The sequence below is a fragment of the Amblyomma americanum genome, chromosome 2, assembly GCF_052857255.1.
Source record: "Amblyomma americanum isolate KBUSLIRL-KWMA chromosome 2, ASM5285725v1, whole genome shotgun sequence".
NCBI lineage: Eukaryota > Metazoa > Arthropoda > Arachnida > Ixodida > Ixodidae > Amblyomma > Amblyomma americanum.
In genome coordinates, this window is record NC_135498.1 from 11,054,240 (window position 1) to 11,077,016 (window position 22,777).

At 47.0% G+C, this 22,777-nt stretch overlaps 1 protein-coding gene across 4 annotated transcripts in view; it reads right to left on the reverse strand.

The window, feature by feature from the left end:
• LOC144120562 (uncharacterized) overlaps positions 1-22,777 on the reverse strand; it is a 36,371-nt gene that overhangs the window by 8,309 nt on the left and 5,285 nt on the right. For 2 of the 4 annotated variants that reach the window (XM_077653098.1, XM_077653099.1), the window contains exons 2-15: positions 13,111-13,205; positions 12,632-12,718; positions 11,958-12,069; positions 11,752-11,797; positions 10,160-10,335; positions 8,337-8,415; positions 7,215-7,321; positions 6,379-6,532; positions 5,073-5,202; positions 3,887-4,004; positions 3,715-3,752; positions 2,713-2,831; positions 2,085-2,197; positions 462-697 (exon numbers count right to left, since the gene is read on the reverse strand). In XM_077653098.1, coding sequence (XP_077509224.1) covers positions 462-697; positions 2,085-2,197; positions 2,713-2,831; positions 3,715-3,752; positions 3,887-4,004; positions 5,073-5,202; positions 6,379-6,532; positions 7,215-7,321; positions 8,337-8,415; positions 10,160-10,335; positions 11,752-11,797; positions 11,958-12,069; positions 12,632-12,718; positions 13,111-13,205 — 1,610 coding nt within the window. Of the gene's footprint in view, positions 1-461; positions 698-2,084; positions 2,198-2,712; positions 2,832-3,714; positions 3,753-3,886; positions 4,005-5,072; positions 5,203-6,378; positions 6,533-7,214; positions 7,322-8,336; positions 8,416-10,159; positions 10,336-11,751; positions 11,798-11,957; positions 12,070-12,631; positions 12,719-13,110; positions 13,206-17,087; positions 17,319-22,777 lie in introns of those variants that run through there. The other 2 variants (XM_077653100.1, XM_077653101.1) reach the window with 2 other exon arrangements.

Genomic DNA, 22,777 nt, shown 5'->3' on the forward strand with positions numbered 1-22,777 from the left:
GTCAAGCCTGCAGCGTGTATTTGCTGAGGCATGATTTCTTAACGAGTTTCTATGTGCGACCGTATTCGGTTATGTTGAACCAGATGATACACGGATCTGGACAGGAAATTTTTAATCCTCTATAAAGCACGCTTGATTTCATATGATCAGATAACATTTGATACGCAGCGAACGTCACCCTAAGATGCGTAAAAATGAAAACATTATTTATTTCACAATACTTTCAATCCTCGTGCGGGGGTCCTTAAAAAGAGGGCGATGAAAAAATAAATGTTGAAGGAAAACAGAAGTAGTCACAAACACGGAATACGTTTGCATAAAACGGTACATTTACACAGATGGTCATCCATAGATGCATGGTAGATAGTAAAATCCGCGGTACAAAAAGCGGAGTTTTTCAATATCCCACCAGCAACATTTTCAGTCATTGAGGAGCGAAAAGAAAAATAGAGTCTGCGCACCTTGACCGTCAGGGATTCGTTTCCAGAGTCGCCCGTGGTGACGGAGGAGTGCTTTCGCTTGGAGTCCGAGCTGCGGCCACCGCCGCCGCTGCCTCCGCCGCCACTTCCGGATCCACTTCCTCCGCTTCCCCCGCTGCCACTGCCACCACTTCCTCCACTTCCGCCGCCACTGCCGTAGTTGCTGTCGTTGAGCGCGAAGTCCGAGGCCGACTTGCCTTCGGATGACTCGGGAGAAGCTGCGTCGGGTAAAGAGCGGAGCGTGGAGGTTGATGTTGTTGGATTCTACAATAGGGGCAAGCCTTGCGATTATTCTGTTGACATTCGCTCCAACGCAGAGACACTTAGACAACAACATTATACGCAGATGCATGTCCTTGGTGTGGCGAAATTCCGACATTCACGCACATTACATGGACATGCTCAGCTAAACCGAACCACTTAAAACCGCACAACGCTGGATCAGTGGGAGGTGACGCTGGCCAGCGGCACCCTGGAAGACCAGGAGGCGCTAGTCGCCATCGCCAAAGCGTCGGCGGAAGCCACTGGAGCCTTGGACTGAGGACCCCACCGACAATCCGCTCCGGTCTTCTTTTTTTGCAATTAAATGTTTATTCTCTCTCTCTCTCTCTCTCCCCCTCGCAATTGGAAGTCCAGTTCAGTGTCCGAAGGAACTTTAGAATAAGGTAGGAAGTTTCCCTCATAATTCTCTGGCTTTTAGGCGGGTAAACAATGTCTTGCAGAGCACCGCGTGGCACTCCTGCCCTCTTGTTCCACCAGGAACCAGCACCTTAGACAGAACATCTGCTTAAAGCAAATACACGCATGCAGTTGGCCACTTTTAATCTTGCACAGCCTGACATACATTTGTTTATTTATTCAAACCGTCTGTGGCTGAAATAAACTTCGATGTGCACCTGCGGGAACTTTCAGTGGCTATTTTTCCTTGTGCTAGAAGCTTACACCTGTGAACGCAACTCTTTAAAGCTGAGATGACATAATAAGAGCATTACGAGGGAAGCAAAGATGGAAATGCAAAGGCATTCGTTCGCAAATAGAGCCGCGTTCTACCTTACGTGCAACACGCCTGCTCTGGCCGTATCGCGGACAGAGCTAGCAGCTAATGAAGCGATTGCGATACGAAGCCCCAGACATGCGGGAATACATCACGGAACGCCGCTCTTAATTCGCAGCTGATAACAGCATTTGTCAAAAATATACAGTCCGGCATGTTTGATTCTAGGCCTTGCTGTGTGGCTCGTTTTGTTTAGTTAGCCTTCCATATCTCTTGATGGTGAGATGGTACTGATCCCTGCAAAGGTTAGGACTTCACGTGTTGATAGAGAGCTGCACTATGCGGTTTAGAAGCAAACCTCTTGGGCTGTATATTAGAGACTGTAGATCCCACGAGGGCAGGAAATGCCATCGTGCTTGTTTGTGAGCTGGGATAAGGTCACACTTAAGGCGATAGTTCGTTAACTTGTTCATGACGAAGAGAAAAAACAAAAACATTCCAGGATATGCGTTGGGCAATCAAGTCACCAATTAAATTACACACATAGTTGAAGAAAAGAAATCACATAAATAACAGCGTGTATGTGTCTCGCAGGATGGCGCAATATTCACCTGTGGCTTTGCACGCTTCTTCATCACGATTCTCGTGCGTAATCTGGACGTTGTCGATCTTCATTTCGGCCGGCTCGTCGGACGAGTTCGTCTTTGGCTGACTCGCGAAGAACCTGCGTTCACGCGCGCACGGCGTGAGTTCGTCACGTTTCCGTCACTGTGGCGATTCCGAGCGCGTGCATGAAATATGAACACCATCTGCTATGAATGATGATGACCAATAGGAGTAGCGTTAGCAATGGTCTCACGACAGCAACCACTGCGAGCATTGAATGTGAACTCTAAATTTATGCCATTAAATCTTGACAATCCGTCTTATGAAAAGACGACCCTGCTGAATTAAATCTTTTAGTCAACATCAAAGACCTAAGCTTTCTTTACAAATCAAGTAGCAGACGATACGTATACGTATAGTTTCAAGCCTCAAAAGGCTTCGTACAGAGTATGTAGCACACAAGCAAATTATTAGATGCTCAAAAAGTCTGAAAAACAAAAATTAAAGATTCAAATCTTTCGTACAACTAAAATTACTGCCCAGCAAACAATGCGGTAAGTGATTTCTGAATGATCAATAAAAAGCGCACGATTACGATATACACGACGTTGTTGAAGCAGGTCTACATCTCACCTCTCAATGTTTTCCTGGTATCGAATTTCCTGAATGTTTGGTGGCGACTCGCTAGACGGGTCCGAGTCGTGAAGTTCCTGGTGCGGTGAGATCTCTCCCATTACCACAGATCCTTGGTCCTGCAGTGAAGAAAAAAAAATGAAGATCTTGCCGTAACTCAGGTCACAAATCGCATCATTTTCACTTGTTGTCTATTAAAAACTGCAACCTGCAGCGTCATAATTATCACAACGTGCCATTTTACAAGCAGCAGAAAAGAAATTACGCATACTCTTGCAGGTGTAACCTAAAGTGATGCCGTGAACCTGTCAAGTTGTTTGGTTTATGGAGGTTCAACCTTCCAAAGCGACTAAGGAAATGAGGGACGCCATAGTGAAGGGCCCCGGAAATTTGGACCACCTGGGGTTCTTTAACGTACACTGACATCGCACAGTACACGGGCCTCTAAAATTTCGCCTCCATCGGGATCGAACCCGCGTCTTTCGGGTCAGCAGTCAAGTTGTGAATGGACATTGCAAACATGACGTTCACAGTAAAGTCTATCCTTCTGCACTATGTATTTTTTTTTCAGTGCCCCGTAGCACTCCGAACTCCTTTTTCTCTCTTTCACCCCCCCCCCCCCCCCCCCTCCCTACCTGGAGCTGGCGGCGGACCAACCGAACGACCAGCGCACCCTGGTGCTCTGTTTCCAGGGGTTTTTGAGGGGTTAATATGTCGCTGTGTAATAGTGTGTTTCTCTCTCTCACGTTCACATTGGCATTTCAGATGTGCTTGTTGATTCTGCGCTCATCTGCCCAAATAGTCTAACTGACGTAGATAACTACGACGGCACATATGACAAAGCATCACCTAAACCTGTTCAACAACACGGAATGACGGCCAGCAAGAAAAAAATATATATGTGGGATTTATACAGCGGTAAATGCGGCGACGTTCACCGTATAAAAGCGCTGACCGCGGCAACAGTAAGAAGAGAACAGGCAAATAAAGAACGGAACTTACGGAACACGTGCAGCCTTCGACGGGTATCTGCTCCTCTCCTGTGTTTGAGAAATAAGAACAGAAGACACGTTAGCCTCTCTCAACATTTGTGCCGAGAGGAGACTCTCACGTGGCATAGACACGTGGGCTAAGGGCGGGGGGGGGGGGGGGGGGGGTCACAGCTAAACGTTACCTTTGTCGATGCGTTTGTGCGCCATTTCGTCCACGAGGGTGCTGACGAAAGACGCGAGCTCCTTGCGCCTCTTGTTGGATCGCTGCCGTAGGTGGTTGCTTTCCCGGGGCTTCACAGGCTGCGAGGGCACGACAAGGGGTAAACTTTATATCTAGAGCGATGCATAGCGGCCCACCAGGTGTAACATGCTATTGAACTAACATGAACAAACAATTCAAGTGCAAAAAAAAAAGTTTAATGCACCCAATTATTTAACGGCTCGCTAATATCCCTCTCCCCGCGTTTGTCCTCTTTTATATTATATCTTATGTGGAGATTCGACGAAATTCTTTCGAAATATAAACAGGTGTAGATCTCACACTTAATAGTAGAGAGTTGCAGCAAGAGGATTCCGTACAGTTGATAAAAGATGCCTTTTTTTCTCGAGGCTACAAAAATTCTATTTAAGAACTCTTACCTTCGAACGAAAGTATGAGAAAAGGTTCTTCCACGGCTTGCAGCTAAAGGACAATGACACTTTTCGAATCGCCTCATTCGGCACGCCGGCGATTAACTGCCTTTCTTCGTGACGGTGGTCGGTTGATCTAAATGCGAGCGCAAAGGTCGGACAGCAGCTACTGCGACACCCTATGTGCAAATCAGACACTGACGTTTTAATAACACCAGATAAAATTATTTTACAATGGCGTTCTACTTCGCGGCCGTAAAGGACCGAGCTATCCCTCGACGACTTGATGGGACTACGCATCGCGATTGCGGCCCCTTCCGCGAACCATATTCACCTCACCGATTACATGAAGTGCTCTCGTTGCCCGTATCGCTTGACACTCGCGGCTGTGGCGCCTTCAGTTAAAACCTTCGACGATTTTATTCTTTTCAACAAAAAATGCATGACACGCCAACTCGGCAGCGTACCCATGATGCATGGTTACGCAACGCTAAGTTACGTTTCTTCAATACCATGATGCATGGCTTGTGTTCCAGTGAACACAAGGTACGGACACTTTATTTTCTGTACAGACACCTTTGCGTTTGACTTGGTCAGTGCCCCCACTGTTCACCTTGTTAGATGGTGTGCTCACAGTGCCAAGCTTCAGACTGAGCGATAAATTTCTCCGATGGCGACATCACACGCAAGCTGCACACGCACGCCACCTTGCGTGGACAGCGACCATTTATGACGCACCTGCGAGAGGATGTCCTTGATCTGCTCCTGTATGTGCCTGCAGTTGTTGAGCGCCTCGCCGGTGGGGGGCTGCGCCTCGGTGACGTCGCCGGGCGATGCCTCCGTGAACACGTTGGGGATCTTGGGACCCCTGCGTTCAACGATTCGAGCATGGATGAACACAATATTCATCACTTAAACTAAAGTATAGGCTTAACCACCGTGTACTGCCAGCTCACGAATGAAGATTAATAATAATAATAATAATAATTGGTTTTTTGGGGAAAGGGAATGGCGCAGTATCTGTCTCATATATCGCTGGACACCTGAACCGCGCCGTAAGGGAAGGGATAAAGGAGGGAGTGAAAGAAGAAAGGAAGAGAGAGGTGCCGTAGTGGAGGGCTCCGGAATAATTTCGACCACCTGGGGATCTTTAACGTGCACTGACATCGCACAGCACACGGGCGCCTTAGCGTTTTTCCTCCATAAAAACGCAGCCGCCGCGGTCGGGTTCGAACCCGGGAACTGCGGATCAGTAGTCGAGCGCCCTAACCACTGAGCCACCGCGGCGGGGCAATGAAGATTACGAGCATCGATACTTTGTGACGACTCGCTCCCATCTACTGAGACAGTGAACAACAGGAACGAATGCGAAAGGAGAAAGGAAAGGCGGGAAAGCTGACTGTGCCGTTTCCCATGCGACGAACGCGTTTCGCTAACGTATTGTGTGTGACTGCTAGCATCTCAAGTCAAAGCTCAAGTCGTGATCTCAGAATTTATTACCAGATTCTTTTTGGAGAACTTCACAAATCATGGTTTTCCGAAGCGCCAACCCAATACATGTATATTTAGTACTTAGAGTGTGACCTCTTCCTGACATGCTTAACGAATTTGAGAAAATAAAAAGACAATAACGATCAAAATTAGGGAAAGCAATTCGGTCCCTTCAGATATGCGTGGCTTACTCTAGGCACAGCTTCAGCAGACCAGTTCATTTTTACCAAACTTAGCGTAAAGCATGGATTATAGACTACACCAGGAAACTATGGGGCAAGGGCCATGAACATAGGGTCTTTCATAACGTCTTTATTGCCGAAGGAATATTTCTTCTCCTTCCTGTTATTTTAATTAGTATTATGCGGTATAGGCAAATTGAACGCAGTACTCCTGAACGTGTCTGAACGTGGCATATCACAGTCGAAACGGGAAACAGATAATGATGGCTAACGAGATGATAGGTTAAAAATGCTGATTACAACCGGGTTGCGCTTTCGCTAAAGTTTCGGATTCATGCGCACAGTAAGAGAAAACTAAAGTTCCCGCTCACTTGAGCACTCGGTGTTGTCCGACTACGAATTCCAGCTTGCGCGTCCAGGGGTCGATAAAGCAGGACCATTCAGTTTCGAGTATCACGTAGCATCCGTTGAACGCCCTGAAGCGGTACGGCTTGCTTCGGAACGAGTGGCCTTGTTCTTTCATCACTGGGGAAAAAATGGGAAAAGGAATAATGAGTGCGGTTTCATTCCATTTATTCTTTCTTCCCTGTCGACACACCAAGTAGAATGAATTGCACAATTTTTCTTCGATAAAACAAAACATCTTGCGTTTCTTTACTCCTGCGATGGCAGCAATATATTGGAAGCCACTAATGTGTTACTTTGCGTGTCGACCTCTTCTTAGGCTTGTCGACTGAGCAACATTACGTTGTTTTCATTGTTATCATTGAGCCTGGGATCCTCAGCTATATACTTTCACTAATGTATCAATGGCAGTGAGTTATTATAACAAAAAAAATGTTTATTCATACTATAATAAATTGTCACCGAAACATAGTATAGCACGTATGTCGCAGCATGCAAAGAATTTTTATCGAAGCAAACTGGTACGCTAGCAAACTGGATAAAAAGAGAGACAGGTGCTAAAATATACGTTTCATTTACCCCCTGAAAATGATCCACAATGATAAAGTTTTCTTCGATAACTGAAGGTACTCCGAATATCCCTATGCATTTTGGTAAGACCTGAAGCGCTCAGTGCTGGTATTTCAGACGAAATGCCGCCGTTCTGCAGGTCTTAATTTAATTTTGTGAGTTTTACCCCTATCCCCTCTTTTAATAAAGCGAGCGTAGTACTGTAGGAACATGTGATTGTGAGTGTACTGACCGAGTTCGTAGATGTCCTTCAGCTGGTTCATGTCCTCTGCGCAGTAGAAGTCGAAGACCGAATGGCCGAGCATATCTTGAGGCAAGTATCCAAGGTACACAGCAGCGCTGCAAAACAACGCCCGTTTTGTTACGGGCAAACTCCGGCAGCGCAGTACGAATCAGTTCGCATGGTTAAGATCGTTATCTTCCTCTGATTCGCGCATAAAACTTGCCGTTTATGCGTTTAACGTAATCCATCACCATGATCATTTGTATGATTGCGCCCACCCTATGCCCCCCAACTTCTTAATCTCATCCGCCCACCTGACTCTCTGCCGCCCCCTGCTACGCTTGCCTTCTATTCTAATCCACTCCGTTACCCTTAAGGACCAGCGGTTATCTTGCCTTCGCAATACATGCCCTGCCCAAGCCCATTTCTTCTTGATTTCGACTAGCATGCCATTAACACGTGTTTGTTCCCTCCTCCACTGTGCCCTCTTCCCGTCGCTTAACGTTACACCTACCATTTCATTATAATTATTTAGTCCAATTATCCTAGAACACTATTGGGATGTAGCTCAATGCCTGAGACTCTGGGCTGCTGAGGCCCGATGCCACGGGATCAAATCCCGAACGGGGCGGCCGCGTTTCCACGCGGGCGAAAAGCAAAAGACGTCCGCTCGCTGCCGGCCGTCGACGGGCAGCTAGGTCACCTTGCTGCCCCCTTACAACCAATAGCTTTGGAATAGCGGCCCGCCCCGAAGATCGCACACGACCTCTTTAACAGCCTTCTAAGCTTCACCCAAGATGTCTACCTATACGGCAGGAGGCTAGTAATGAATTTCTCTTTGATTTTTTACTTTTGGCATGTGACCCTCCTTTCGCGGTTCTCAATCGCTCCTGCCACCCCTCCCATCCACTTCTTTCTTTTTTGTCTATGGCAAATATACGTGTACCACCGAACTTCTTATCCGTACCGACACAACGAACGAGCTCAAGCCTCAGAAGGTAGCGCGACATCGCTTAGGCTCCCCGTTTGCGGTTGGGCCGAGTTGTATAGACTTCTGTGCTGAGTTGCAAACAGTTGAACGTATTGAATTTCACAATGCACATCTGCGCTAATAATCATCAGCAGTCTTACCTGAGGTCAACGTGGCTATAATGGCAGGAGGCAGTGTGGCGAGTTGAAAAGCAGGTCATAGCGGGGATTTCGTCAGGAACTGCAAGATGGCAAGAGCGCGTGGAAAAAAAATATTAAGTTTTTTTTTGCAGTAAAAACAAAACTTCCGCATATAATTAGGATTATGTTTTATAGCATCAGCAGAGCACATCAGTACTATTGCTGTCGGCATAAGATCGGCGATATGGCGGTTAGAATTAGAAGTTATTCATGGTCCTCAAGGTACGCCTAGCTGACAATTTTTTTTTTATTCCTTGGAACGCCACCGCAATAGGGAAGTATGGCCAGGGTGGTTAGGATGGCGAGTAGAGACTAGAATAACTAGCAGAAAACATATGCGAAAGGGATGCTAGTTCGACGAGTAAAGGGGAATTCCCTAAAAAGGACAAATTTTCGAATTAAAAATAATTGAGAAATGATACGCATTTGAGCGGAATGTCTAGTCGTAAAGCTGCGCTCATGTGGATGTCACTCGTGACCACTGCTGCTTTAGATGCATTCTACCTAATAAGAAATTCACCCCCAAAACCGTGATTCAAGATAGCTCCTATTAACAATAACTGATATCTTCAGCCTTGCCCATCTATCTGCCAGCCAATAGAGCTACGTCTGTGCGAGAGCTGCTGTCCTGTGCAGGCAGTGGACCTCCGAAGTGGCAGAAAAAGCTCACAGTGACATCAGGGTGAATTTCCATGTCTTTTTTTTTTGCAGCGAAAGTTGTTTAATCTTGGTTTGGTTTAGCCATGTAATCCTGCATTCTACTGTAGAGTTCATAGCGTCAGCCGTGAGACCTTAATTGCTCAAAGAATTAATTCAATTCAGTGGTGGCCATCTGCCATGGTCCGAATATAGCAAAGTGAAGAGAGAGAAATCCCCATTTCCACGTATGAAAGCGAGAAGGAACAGGCTGACGATGTAGATTCCACGGCCAAATGCAGGACTAAATGGCTCAAGCAAAGCTATAACGGCTTTAGTTGATTAATAGCTAATGCTGTAGGCTTAGCTCTTCCATTTTGTAGCGATAGCTACATTACGGTCGCATTTCGAGCCTTCAGCGTGGCGGCGCTGCCACCCCGTGACTGTGCCACCACGCTGTCACGTGGTTGGTCACGTGGTGCGGAGCAGCTGCTGGCGGCGCGTGGCTGATCATGCGGTTCGTCACGTGGTTGGTCACGTGACCAGCCACATGGCGTGGAGTAGCTGCTGCTGCCGGCGGCGCGGCGCGCTGGCGAAACCGAGCTGCCACAGCTGTGCGCATGCGCCGTGTCAAGTGGGACGAAGATGAAGAAGGAACGCATAGCGAAACGGAGCGGCGAAAGACTGACTTCGCAATTCAACTGAGCAAGTTCCACTCGGCCAGCTGTAGCTATCGCGTCACTCCAGGTTTAACCATAGCTAAACCACCGCCAATGTTTTCTTTTCTTTTTCTTGCATCGCACAAAATTTCAGTAAAGAATAGAGGGACTGTATTTCGTAATGAACCTTATCCCGACATAGTCTTTTGATCAATGAACTTTAGGCGCAATGGCCTGGCCGATATCTAACAACCGGCCTGTTTCTCTGGTTCTCTTGTCGATGTAGTTCTGGTCACTGACAAAGGGTAAAAGTGAATCGAAAAAAGAATAGACGCAGAAAAAGGAATCGCGTTTTTTTTGTGCATTGTTTTGCAGCATTACGTCTACTTGAATGCCTTTGTTGCCTGCCCTACTGCGCGTGGTGTTTCCTTTTAGCACACCGGTCTGACAACAGGCTAATCTGGACGAACAGCCGTCGCGTGTGCTCACCCCTGTAGGCCGTCTGTATGGAGACTGCGGTGACGATGAGGCACATGGCGGTTGAGGCGTTCTCGACGCTGACGTCGTCCACAATGACGTCTTTGATGTAGACGGACATCTGGAAGGGCTTGTACTGCACCTTCTTGTCCGAGATGCCGTAGCCGAATTTCAGGCTCTGGTATTGCCTGCTCGACGTCAGTGTGCGTGCGCGCGCCGAGAAGCAGCGACGGGAAGAGAAAAACAGAGGAAGTAAACACCGTTCTGGCAACGATGTAGTTAGTAAGGCGCCACGGACGACATCTGCACTCCAGCTCGTGCTCAGGCGCGGCCCCGAGTGCTGGTGATGCACAGCTAGACACACAGGTACGTACAGTGAGAAGCGCGTTTCTATTCATGGCACTGGCTTGAGTGCTGTTGCTTTAGATCTGAATGCATTAGGTATGCTCACTCCTTTATTTTTGCTCGCTACTTCATTGTGACCAATCTCCTCTCGTTAAAGGCATTGGGTGCCAAACTGTGTCTCGGAGCAAATAGTCTGCGTCAGGTTTGGAAATTTTGGCTTCTGCAATTTGTATTTTTGTAATGATTGCGTAACAAATAAACCAAACCCATCATGAACTTATCGTTGTATTCTGAGCTAATAGATTTGTAAATCTGAACAACGCGCTGCCTCGGACATGTAGAAAGCCATTGACAGGATAACAGAAAACAATGAAAAGCAAAACACACGCTTCTCCTCAGCAGGCATATTTTAAGCTTGCGTACAGACGTTTTAAAAAGCGTTTTCTTTAATGAATACAAAAAAATAAACGCATATAACTGATATGCTATCGATGTTTCATCACAAGAACCGCTTTTATGTGAAGTGCAAGGTGCTCAATATGGTGAAGCCATGAGAGTGCAAGCTATGATACTTCAAGTATGCACAAATGAGTGCGTGAAGCAGTGGAAAAGATGAGAAATAAGCTGACCTTTTTCGGCGCAGAATGCCACATTATGCGCCATTACAAGAGCGTAGAACGCGTTACACAAACAGCTGAAAGAGGAGCTCAAATCGAAGATTTGGTTAGCTGACTGCTTTGCCACCAAACGAAAATGATTTCATGCTTTGGCACTGAAGCAACACGAAGCACTCTCTATCAGCTTTTTCTTTTTTTGGACATCAGTCATACTTAGGCATAACTTAGCACAGAGAATAGCAGATTTCGTCTGTAACGGTTAACACGTGAAATTTCAATGGCACTGGTTTTATGCCAATAATTCGATAAAACGCTAATAAGTTTGTTTATATTCGCTTTTCCTGGCCAAACTGTCTTAAAAATACTTTTCTTAAATGCACAGTTTCAAGACCAATTCCAGCTTGCTACTGTTATTTTTTTTTTTGTAATGACAAAACAACTGCTATCCCCTGGTGTCAAAGTACATAACATATTAGGCTGCGTTCCGAACTGCACTCAAAGTAACAGCCTCTAATGAACTGTGAGGACATAACTTTTCTTTGTTTTTATTGCGTTTAAGTGCACCTGAGCATCATTATCGCAAAGGTAACGAAAGATTGCTCGCATGAAAATGTCATTCATTCATATGCGACTCACGGTTACCTGAGTCTGCATAGGAAGGTGCTCTGGCTGCGGTTGTGGCAGATACCTCAAGGGAGAGAAGAAGAAGGAGGAGAGAAAGAGATACGGAGAGTGAGTATATCGAAGAGGCATCGCCATTGACACTGTCAGGAGAGAGAATAGTTCGGCAGAGGGTGGGAGGGCAGCATCGGCAAAAACGCCATCACATCGATCGTCCAGATAGGTACCTTTGGCGTCCTCATTGAACCTTGAGTTGAGGCCCTGGCTCAGGTGGTTGGCGAAGGTGATGCGGTCGCGAGGATAGAGGAAGTTCATTATGCACTGACCAAGGAGCATGTCCTGCCAAGGAAGTAATAGGGAAGAAAAATGAGAACGCTAAAACATGGATGATGGCACCGCTGTTAAGTGACTGTTCAACAACATAAGCGCATGCCAGATTTCGAATCTCGAGATATTGGCCGAGGGCAAGGTTCGCATTAAGCAGTTAGTAACCACGACTATTCTTTGACAGTTGAAGCGCACGCGTGGTTTTAAAGTGGATGCGCTCGTGGGACATAGGACAAGACAAGGCAAAGCTTTGCCGGCAGTGATTAACATCGCGCATGAATGCCGCTATGGGAGCATAGAAAAATGGCCGCGGCAACGCTTGCAATGCGTTGTGTATTACGTGTCGGAATCCTGACAGAGTAGCGTAGTTTTTAGGTAACTGTAGATGTTAAAGCTCACCGAGCTATTTATTTGGAATACTCATGTTACGGGATCAACTTGCCATTTACTAGGTTTTCTGCCCGATTAAAAAGCTGCCTCGGTTTCAGTCACTCACCGACCAGCCTAGCTCTGACACGTAAAAATAGTGTACCAGATACACATGGCTAAAATAGTACAAGAATATCGTGAGCACCTTTGAGTAGCCAAGGATGGGGGTGATGGTGCTAGACACGTAGATGATTGTTCCGTCTTGGAGGGACACCGCCAAGCAGAATCCTTCCTGTGAATGGGGCATGCACAGATACACCACCTTAGATAAAAGCTGGCATTATCTCGCGTAAGGAAAAAAACAAGCTTAAAACAAGAGTATATAAAGCAGTTGTTTGTTTAAAGCAACTTTCTTGTAGGAACCAAGGCAAACCAGAGGAAAAAAAAAACATAGAGGCATGCTTTGTACGCGGTCATTCTCCAGAGGAGAGATCCCGATTGTCGACACCTACACATGACAGCGAAATGCAGCCTGTCAGAGCGCTTTTTCGGCTAATGTTTCAACATTGAGGGAATATATGTTACTTTCATACCTTTCTCTTTCTATATTGCGCTTAGCTGCATCGGATAAAACGAACGAAAAACGGACGGAAGAAAAGATAGGCCAAGAGCTCCTGGACTTACCCCACTCTTAACGCAGCTTTCATTTTTCAAGTCCTTGAATGCGCTTGACCTGATGTGGGGTTTTTTGCTGGTGTTGGAGGTGTCGTCGGGTTGATCTGAGTGAGCAGAGGGGAGAACATTTAGCATGGACACACGCGCACAACATGAACGACGATTACATTGGGAACAAAAATTACCGATACGTTCTTGTTCCTTTTTCTCGCAGTCCTAGTATCGCGCTATCAAGTAAAACCAGGCGGAGCTCTGAGATTGCTCCTATCACAAAGGTAGTAAGGCAATGTGGTAAAGGTTTCCTGCGGGATCAGACTTAATTCTGAAAATCATCTATGCCGGGTCTGGACGACTCTCGTATAGCGACAAAAAGGCCCGTAGAACATGCCGATTGTCCATATAAATTAGAACACGGAAAAATTCTAGGCTGGCATATTAGTAATTGATGGGGTTCTATCAGGCGATAACCCGCGGATCGCACATCCGGCTCGTAACTAAGGTGGTTGGAGAAACCGACCTGGACGAGAAATCTTCCGCATCCACGGAATAACAAAAAAGCGCGAAAGAAAACGCAAGCAAGAAACTCCTTTTTTTAGTCTACTATAGCGCTTTTTTATTCTGCGGACATGCGCAACCTCGCCCAGCAATCTGATGATTTTAAGTGCTTCCATGGCGTTTCCATTGCACAGGTTAGGCATTCTCCGGTACTGTGATCCAGGTGGTGCGGCCACTTTCCCACTGTGCATTTCCTTCACTGTTGTGACACGCTGATGCCTGCCCAGAACGATGTCCCATGGCGCAGTTTATTCATGGACGCTCGTTTGTGGGACTTCCCCAATGACCTTGTTTAAAACGCAGGAAATGCAAAGAAGTCCGGGCAATATGAGTCAGAATTTCCGCACCAAACAGCTTAGTCTCAAGTCTAAACTCGCTGTAAGGCCGTTCATAGGGAATGACTGAATGAGTAGTTCAGTTCAGCTTCACCTTAGATTTTACGCAATTTTTGAAGATGGGCGTTTTGAGTTAGCAAAGCGCCTTTTTCGGCATACTATTGTCAGCGGTGTAGTACATCATAATGCAGCTAAGACGTACTAACTGGCAGGCTCGTTAACAAATACTGAATAGTTAAATTTTAGGCCAATACTCTAAGGCTGCATAATTATTGTAGCCCATCGTAAGTTATATTCGTGTCAGTTTTCAGAAATCAGAAAACGTGGTCACCTCAGCGCTGTAGCTCAACAAATTGTAGTTACATCGCGCCAAAATACATGCGCTTTCGAGAAGATTCGAGGCAAAGCAACCTCTCCAATGCGCGTAACTCGTCGAAATAGCCGAAATTTGTTGGGCCACAGGGCCGAAAAGTAACCGCGCTTTCGAAATTCTAAAAACTTAAATGAATATTACTTACGATGGGCTACAGCCTCCCAGTCACTGAGAGCCTAACTGTAATAGTTAAAAAGTTAACTATGCAATATTAGTTAACCAGCCTGCTGAGTTAGCACGTGTTATTTGGGTTCTGATTCTCTACACCGCTGACAATGCTATGACGAAAAAAGCGCTCTTCTAACTCAAAAAACCTATTTTTTTAAAAAATAGCGTAAAGTCTTAGGTGAAGCACCCTGCATAATCCAACAGCGATAAAAGTAACTTACTCTTTGTTCTGCGTTTACACATCAGCTTTGCCCGATTGAGAAAACTTAAAACTCTCAGGCAGTGCGTAAAGTTGGCCTGCATACTACTGGCGAGTTGCAACACCAAAAAGAATGATCTACTCGGTGATTTGTCTTTCAAGTAGGTACGAGCACAAAATCTATTCCTATGAACAGATAGCGAACACCTCCGCTATAGCAGGCTTGCGATCCTCCCTGTGCTCTTGCGCGTCTAAAGCTTTTTAGATGGTAGTACGCGTGCTACCGAGTGAGCGAGGTCCGCAAGGAGCACCGCGCTTTCTCCTAGCAACCGTGACGTCATGTGCGCTCGCCTTCAAATTCGGTGCGCACGCCTTCGTCGGTGGAATGGCGCAACGAATCGTCTTTGCGCCCAGGTGTGCTGCGCGAGAAATCGACATCAACACCTCCTTTCTCTCTTCTAATCTTAATTATTTATCTCGAAATTTATCCCGTGACGCGAGAATCTCTACGTGACGTCACCTGCGAACACGAGCACAGTCCTCGGGCCCCGTCACGTTTTTGCTTTCCCTTTTGCTTCGCTCACACACGCAACCTTGTTGCCTGGCTATCAGCTGTCGAAACGCCGACGACGTAGGAACCGAGCGCTCTCCGGGTGTGGTTTCGGCGTCGCTGTGACGTCACGGTCCGAGCGGCACCGTAACGACCGCGAACGCCACCCGGCTGTTGCGACACCCCGGCACCGTCGTTAAAGTCTCTGCCCGGGTGTCGCCATCGTAGAACTAACCTCTGCCGCGAAGTCAGCGAGTTTAGTTGATTACTCAAGCCAAATCAAGTTTGACTACTCGAGTTTTAATAGGAAGAAATATGCGATTTGATTTGGCCGAAAGTGATGAAATGTGCTTTATGGCCGCCGGGGTGGCTGAGTGGTTATGGCGCTCGGCTGCTGGCCCGAAAGAGGGGGTTCGATCCCGGCTTCGGCGGTCGAATTTCGATGGAGGCGAAATTCTAGAGGCCCGTGTACTGTGCGATGTCCGTGCACGTTAAAGAACCCCAGGTGGTCGAAATTTCCGGAGCTCTTCACTACGGCGTCCCTCATAGCCTGAGTCGCTTTCGGACGTTAAACCCTCATAAACCAAACCAAACCAAATGTGCTCGTTAGAACTATACTTATAACGCTGGCTGCCTGGATAAGTCACGTTCAGCGCGAGTGCAGGTCAACTGCATGTTTACTCATAACAATTATTTAATGCTGCACTGCAAAGCTACTTTATATATTTTATTGCAATTAGACTTGTCATTAATGCTTGTGTGTCAATAATTTTGTCCGCACTCTGTCTTCATTCGAAAACATATCTTATGCAAAGCATTTTTATCACTTTCTTGGCATGCTAGCTTTCTTACTCAACAATCTTACTCAGAGGCAAAGCACTCTTTACAAGCCCCGGAAACTGGCGATTATGTATTATGAAATTTGATCGCTACTCTCAAACACTTTACATCTCAAGTTAATCATTTAATTTGAACTTTGTTAATCTACTGTTCTTTTAATGCGTCTTCATTCGCCGAAGTTTACACGGGTACAGAGGTCCTGTAAAGTGAAAATTTTCCGCGGAGTAAACTTTACGTACGGATGAGTTATGTTTCTAGCGTTTCTTTTTCTTATGTTGTATTTTTACTTTCCATCAATATTTACACCGTGACCGATTTTTTTGGAGTGGTTTAAATGCACCGTTGCCTTGAAGCGGTTGCTTTCATTTTGCCTCGCTCAAAAAGGTTGATACGTATCACGTATTTTCTTCGTATCACTGGACTAGATTGCTCTTCACCCTTAGTGATGTTCTCTTTTTTTTTGCATACTTCCCTTTTCGCGTTGTTGGTCTGTTTACGTAACGTGCAATCTCCAGATTTCAACCGCTTATAATTACTTTCTACTTAATCCTAACCAAAACTTTTAATGATTCACTGGCAAAGCGAGAAGAGGGGAGTGGATAAGCAGCAATATTCCTCCTAGCACCGCCAACTAGCCCCAGAAAACGAGCATTGCCGCTGCAAAGCTCTCCTAGTCCGTCCATTACACTAAGTTCTGTTGTGAACGATTGTTCTTGGCGGTCGTAACAAACCGTCGCGCCCCTGCGTCCTACGAAAGATCTTCGCTCCTTCCTCTCAGCTATCGAACTTTCGCAACACATTCTGTGAAAACTGTAAAACAGCATTGCCCTCTTTAATTTTCCCTTTTTCCCCGATTTCCAGCCACACTTGAATAGAATTAGGAGTAGTGATACCACAAAGACAGGGGTTACGGAGAGAGAGAGAGAGCGAGGGAGAGAGGAAGCGGCGCCGTCGTGAAGCACTGACCGCGCAGGCTCTGCACGTAGCAGATGATGGGGCTGAGCTCCCGGAGCGGGTCGGGGCACACCTCGGGCAGCAGCGACTTCATGTTCCGCGCGCCCGGGGCGGCGGCGGCGGAGGGCGAGCCGCCCCTGCCGCAGCGGCAGGGCGCCCGGACCTCGCGGGGCGACTCCTCCGTGGACGTTGCGGGAATCGCTTGGGCTCGCAGCGAAGCTCACGCCGGACGAAGGCTCAACACTGCACAGCACAACAAGCATCTGCGCTCGCCTCTGCCTTCTTCCGTACTGTTCGCACTACGGCCTGACGGCTCGAAACGAATTTGCATCGCACACAAGCGCACTCGCAGGGCTTTGCAAAGCGTGGTCCTCTCGACTCTGCGGTACACTCGACCTCCATCCTCTGGCGGGTACTTCTCGCACCCCAGATGCAGGGGCGGGTCTGTGGGCAACTTTTAGAGGATATGGCCGGGCTTTTTCGCAATGCAATTCTTGAACTTCCTTCGAATAAAAGATTGGAGACCAATGCGGCTTCCCGTAGTAAATTTCTTGCTTGGGGAGAGGGGAACAGACACTCCCCCCCCCCCCCTCGTCTTCCTGGCCCATAAATCCGCCCCTGCTCACGTGTGACGTCATCGACATCATGATTTTTCGACCAGGCATAGCTTCTATAGAGCACATCGCAGCAGGTGGCGATAAGCGGATTAGGCAAGCGCGCAACCTTTCATTGCGGTCCTGGTCCACCAGCATGGCGACCGCCGTGACGTCAGTACAAGATGTCCACTGAGGAAATAAATCGGCGTGTTTGGTCGAGTTGGCCCACCCAGAGAAAGAGTTGACACAGAGCAAAGGTTGATAGGAAGTGGTTTTGGAACTTTAGGAGAAAAAGTGCAAAGGCAACGGGTATCCAGATAGGTCATGACTAAACACAGCTTGTTCCAATAAGGAGTGGCATCTTTCTGGTGGTTTTGGAATTCTAATTCAGGTCATTCAGTGGACTGCTCTGAAGACATCTAAGCTTTCCAAAGGAATTGTCCCTAATACGTTCATTTGCGTCGGACGCAACTGCAATTACGCGAGGTGCTTCAGTTTGCAACGAAGCTTGCTGGTGCTGCTTAGAGCGCGTGTCAGTCGCCAGTCTTGTTCAAAGTCACGTGGTGTTCTCAGTCAATCCAAATGAGGCTCGAACAGACACACAGCCTAATAAGAGCCGTCATTAAAACCAAATAATTTCAGGTGTACCACAGGGCAGTATTCTCGGGCCTCACCTTTTAACCCTTACATTAATGATTTGTATATTAACACAATATTCCCACCTGCTATGATTTTGTGTACAAGAACGCAGTATTCATAAATAAATAAATAAATAAATAAATAAATAAATAAATAAATGATCTAGTGTATTTACCAAGAAGCAAAATTTGTAAGGTATGCTGATGACACAAGTATTTTTTTTTATCGTTCTCCAGTTTCACAGATTTAATTAGGGTTGCAAACAAACTTCTTGATAGGCTTTCTGTTTGGTCTAAAAACAACGGTCTGCAGGTAAACTGCAATAAAACCAAAACAATAATTTTTCGTACTCACGGTAGAGAAATCCCAGACCCATAATATAACGGACGAGTCTATGCATATTGAGGCTGTGAATACAGCTAAAATTCTCGGCGTAACCTTCTCGGAATAATTTCGACCAACACAGCACAGCACATGTTGCGTTTTGCCTCCATCGAAACGCGGCCGTCGCGGTCAAGTTCGAACCTTTGTCCTAACCCAGGCGCTCAGTAGACGAGCGCTTTAACCACTAAGCCACCGTGGCGGGTAGCCGATTATAGCACCCAGCTGGTTTTGCTGGCATGCACGAAACAGTCAGCATATACCAAAGCGAGAAAATCAAGCACAACAAATTTCTGACTTCGACGTGACGTCACCGCAGACGCGAATCACGTGACGCTAAGTGGGCAGTGACGCCCGATCGCCCAGCTGTCACGTGCAGTCTAAGAGTAACATCTGGCGAGGCGGGTTGCTTGCTCTGGTTTCACCTCTGCGCAGGCAGCCACCGTCCCCGACGAAAGAACAGGCCGTTACGAAAGCGCCATCATGTCTCTTTAGGCTCGGCGCGCCGAAGAAGTGTGCATCGGCGGGGCGACAGTGACGCGCGTCCTGACGTCACGGAGAACGCCTGGAAATCTACTGGTCCAGATTACTAACGCAAAAGGAGAAAAAAAAAGAAAAACGCGTCGCGAGGGAGACGTAATTTGGCTCTCCTCCTTTGTGATTTTCGTGTTTGTCTCTTGCTGGTGCATGCGTGCCGGTGCGCGCACTTGGAAGCATGCGATCGTGAAGAGGCGGCCATGTGTGCGGATCATTAGTATTGCGTTATCGAAAGGCGAGCGTGGTCGTCAAAAATAAAAAAATAAAGAAACTTATATTGGAAGGTACCCGCCGCGATGGCTCAGTGGTTAGGGCGCTTGGCTACTGATACGGAGTACCCGGGTTCGAACCCTACCGCGGGGGCTGCGTTTCGATGGAGGCGAAACGCAAAAGGCACCCGTGTGCTGTGCGATGTCAGTGCCGTTAAAGATACCCAGGTGGTCGAAATTAATCCGGAGCCCTCCACTGCGGCACCTCCTCTTCCTTTCCTCTTTCACTCCCTCATTTATCCCTTCCCTTATGGCGCCGTTCAGGTGTCAAACGATACATGAGACAGATACTGCGCCATTTCCTTTCCCCCAAAACCAATTAATAATTAATAATAATAACAGTTTTTATATAGGAAGAGGAATAATGGTCCCAGCTAAGGCGTCAAGTTCTCGACGCCATTGCGCCTGCGTTGTCGACTAATATACAGCGGCTGCGCGCATGCGCAGTGGTGCTGTACACCTGCAAAGATCCGATTCCGGTTTACTCGTGGCACTCGCTGTGAGTGTTCCGCATAGGTCACTCTCCAGCTTTCATGCGCCAATTTGTCAATGCAGAACAAAATTAAAATATGCATGAACCAATATTTGCGTTCCAGCTTACGAAGCGCTGATGTGTCTATAGACGCCTTACCTTTCGCTACATATTAGACGCAGTGATTGCGCTGAAATAAGGCGTGCACGCTAACGTAAAAAGGGGCCGCCGCGGTGGCTAAGTGGTTATGGCACTTGGCGGCTGACCCGAAACAAGTGGGTTTGATCCCGACCGCGGAGGTCGCATTTCGATGGAGGAGAAATGTTAGAGGCCCGTGCACTCTGCGATGTGAGTCCACGTTAAAGAACCCAGGTGGTCTAAATTACTCGAAGCCCTCCACTATGGCGTCCCTCATAGCCTGAGTCGCTATAGGAAGCTATAGGTTCCATAGTCACTATAGGTTTTATGTGGTCACAGTAGATATCAGGGTGTGTCTGTACGGACGAGTTGGTTCGTCATGACGAAACTTGTAGCGCTTTAAGACAGGAACAGACTAAGTGGACAACGCGGACGCTAACTTCCAACTGATTTTTATTAATTGCAAGCACAGGTTTATTTTATACCCTGCGCATTGAATGAAATGCATTGAATTAAAATCAGTTGAAAGTTATTGCCCGTTTTGCCTACCTGGCGGCATACCTCAGTGGAGCCCTGGACCAGGGGCCCCAACCCTGTTAAGACGGGCTGCAATAACTCATCGGAAGATGAAGAAGACAGCCCGCGACCGCTAATGACACATTTTAATATCAAATATAAATTAAGCTTTTCCTCCTCCTCCTCCTCCTCGTCATAGTTTGAATAGTAGCAAAAGGAAATTGCAGATGTACTTTTCATCCCAATGTATGATATACCCGGTACGGTTAAGCCTATTTATTTCAGCCTCCTCGTCATTGTTGCTAAACTGAGCTTACAGCGCCAAGCGACAAATCATACACACAATGTAAACTGGCACGTGACGATGACTATGTGCGCTAAACGTTACCGTTCACGATCTACCAGCTTGGCGCTAATGTGCTTTCAGTGATCACGAAGTCATTGAGAACAAGCACATTATCATCATCATCGTCATCATCATCATCATCCTCGTCTCTTCCATGGTCACGAAGTCATTGAGAACAAGCTCACCATCATCACCACCCTCGTCTTCGACGCCATCAGTATCACCATCATCTCATCAGCCAGGTTAAAATTAAGCGAATAGCGGAAACTGTCACAGTGATCCTCAAGTGCTTCTGCGTTTCACCGATCGCCGCACTGCCCCGGAACTCTTCGAGCGGAAGTGGATTGCTGGGGGGGGGGGGGGGGGGGGGGTATTACTGTCAAAAGTGTCACCGCTGGTGGTAGTGACGTCTTTAAAAGGTATTGCCTCTGGTGGGGGTGACTGCTGTCAGAGTCATTACCACTGTTGGAAGTTACTAATATCAAAAGCAATGCCGCTTGTGGGGGTTGACTACTGTCCGAGGAATCGCCATTAGTGGGAAGTCCACTATCTGAACCTTGGCCACTGTTGGAAGTGGCTACCATGAAGTGCAATGCCGCTCATGGAGTGACTGCCGCCAGAGGCTTTACCACTGGTGATGGTGACTACTGTCAGAAGCATTGCTGCTGTTGGTGGTTACTACTGTCAGCAGCATTGTCGCTTTTGGAAGGCGCGAGTAAAGGTAGCGCTGTGAGTTCTAGACCCGCCGCGGTGACTCAGTGGTTAGAGCGCTCGGCTACTGATCCGGAGTTCCCGGGTTCGAACCCGACCGCGGCGGCTGCGTTTTTATGAAGGCAAAACGCCAAGGCGCCCGTGTGCTGTGCGATGTCAGTTCGATGTCAGTGCAAGATCCCCAGCTGGTCTAAAATATTCCGGAGCCCTCCACTACGGCACCTCTTTCTTCCTTTCACTCCCTCCTTTATTCCTTCCCTTACGGCGCGGTTCAGGTGTCCAACGATATATAAGACAGATACTGCGCCATTTCCTTTCCCCAAAAAACCAATTATTATTATTATTATTACTGTGAGTTCTAGTGCGCGATTGCATGAGGCGTACCATTGCACGTGCGTCGATGGCTGATCACGGTTATTCTATTCGCGCTCATCTCAAATTTGCGGCATTGGTCGGCCAATATAGTGCACAGGTAAAACCGCATACTATGTAACAATATAAATATAATGAAACAAAAATCAAGCCATGCGTAGCACCCTGACGGAACAGTTCATCGAGGAAACTACTGATTCGGGATTTCGTGAGCCTGTGACGGCACTCCAAGAAAGTGTCAAGTAATTAATTTATTTCTCTGGTCATACTGTTAACCGATATTGAGGGTCGCAACTGGGATGAAAACAAATACAATTACATTTCACTCGCACTGCAAAAGAAAGTACAATCATGAAACATAATTAGAATTTGCGCACCATTTCTGCAAGAACGTATCAGCACTAACTGACACTTTAATGCTTTAGTAGTATCCGCATCACTTGGGCGTTTATTCCAAATTTCAATAACATCGGGAAAAATGAATACCGGTACGCAACAGTATGAGTATTAATAGGTTGCAATACTCCACTGTGCTCTTTCATGAACCACGTTTTAGGGCGGGTTTTGACGTAGTGTCTCTAATTTATTTTTAATGTTCTTTGCATTATCTAAAAAAAATGAAATTTCAGCCGATGCTTTTTTTTCCGATTTCCAGAATCTCTGTGACCTAGTCAGTGTGGCGATACATGGAGCACATAAAACGTGCTGAAATCCGCTGTGTTCCT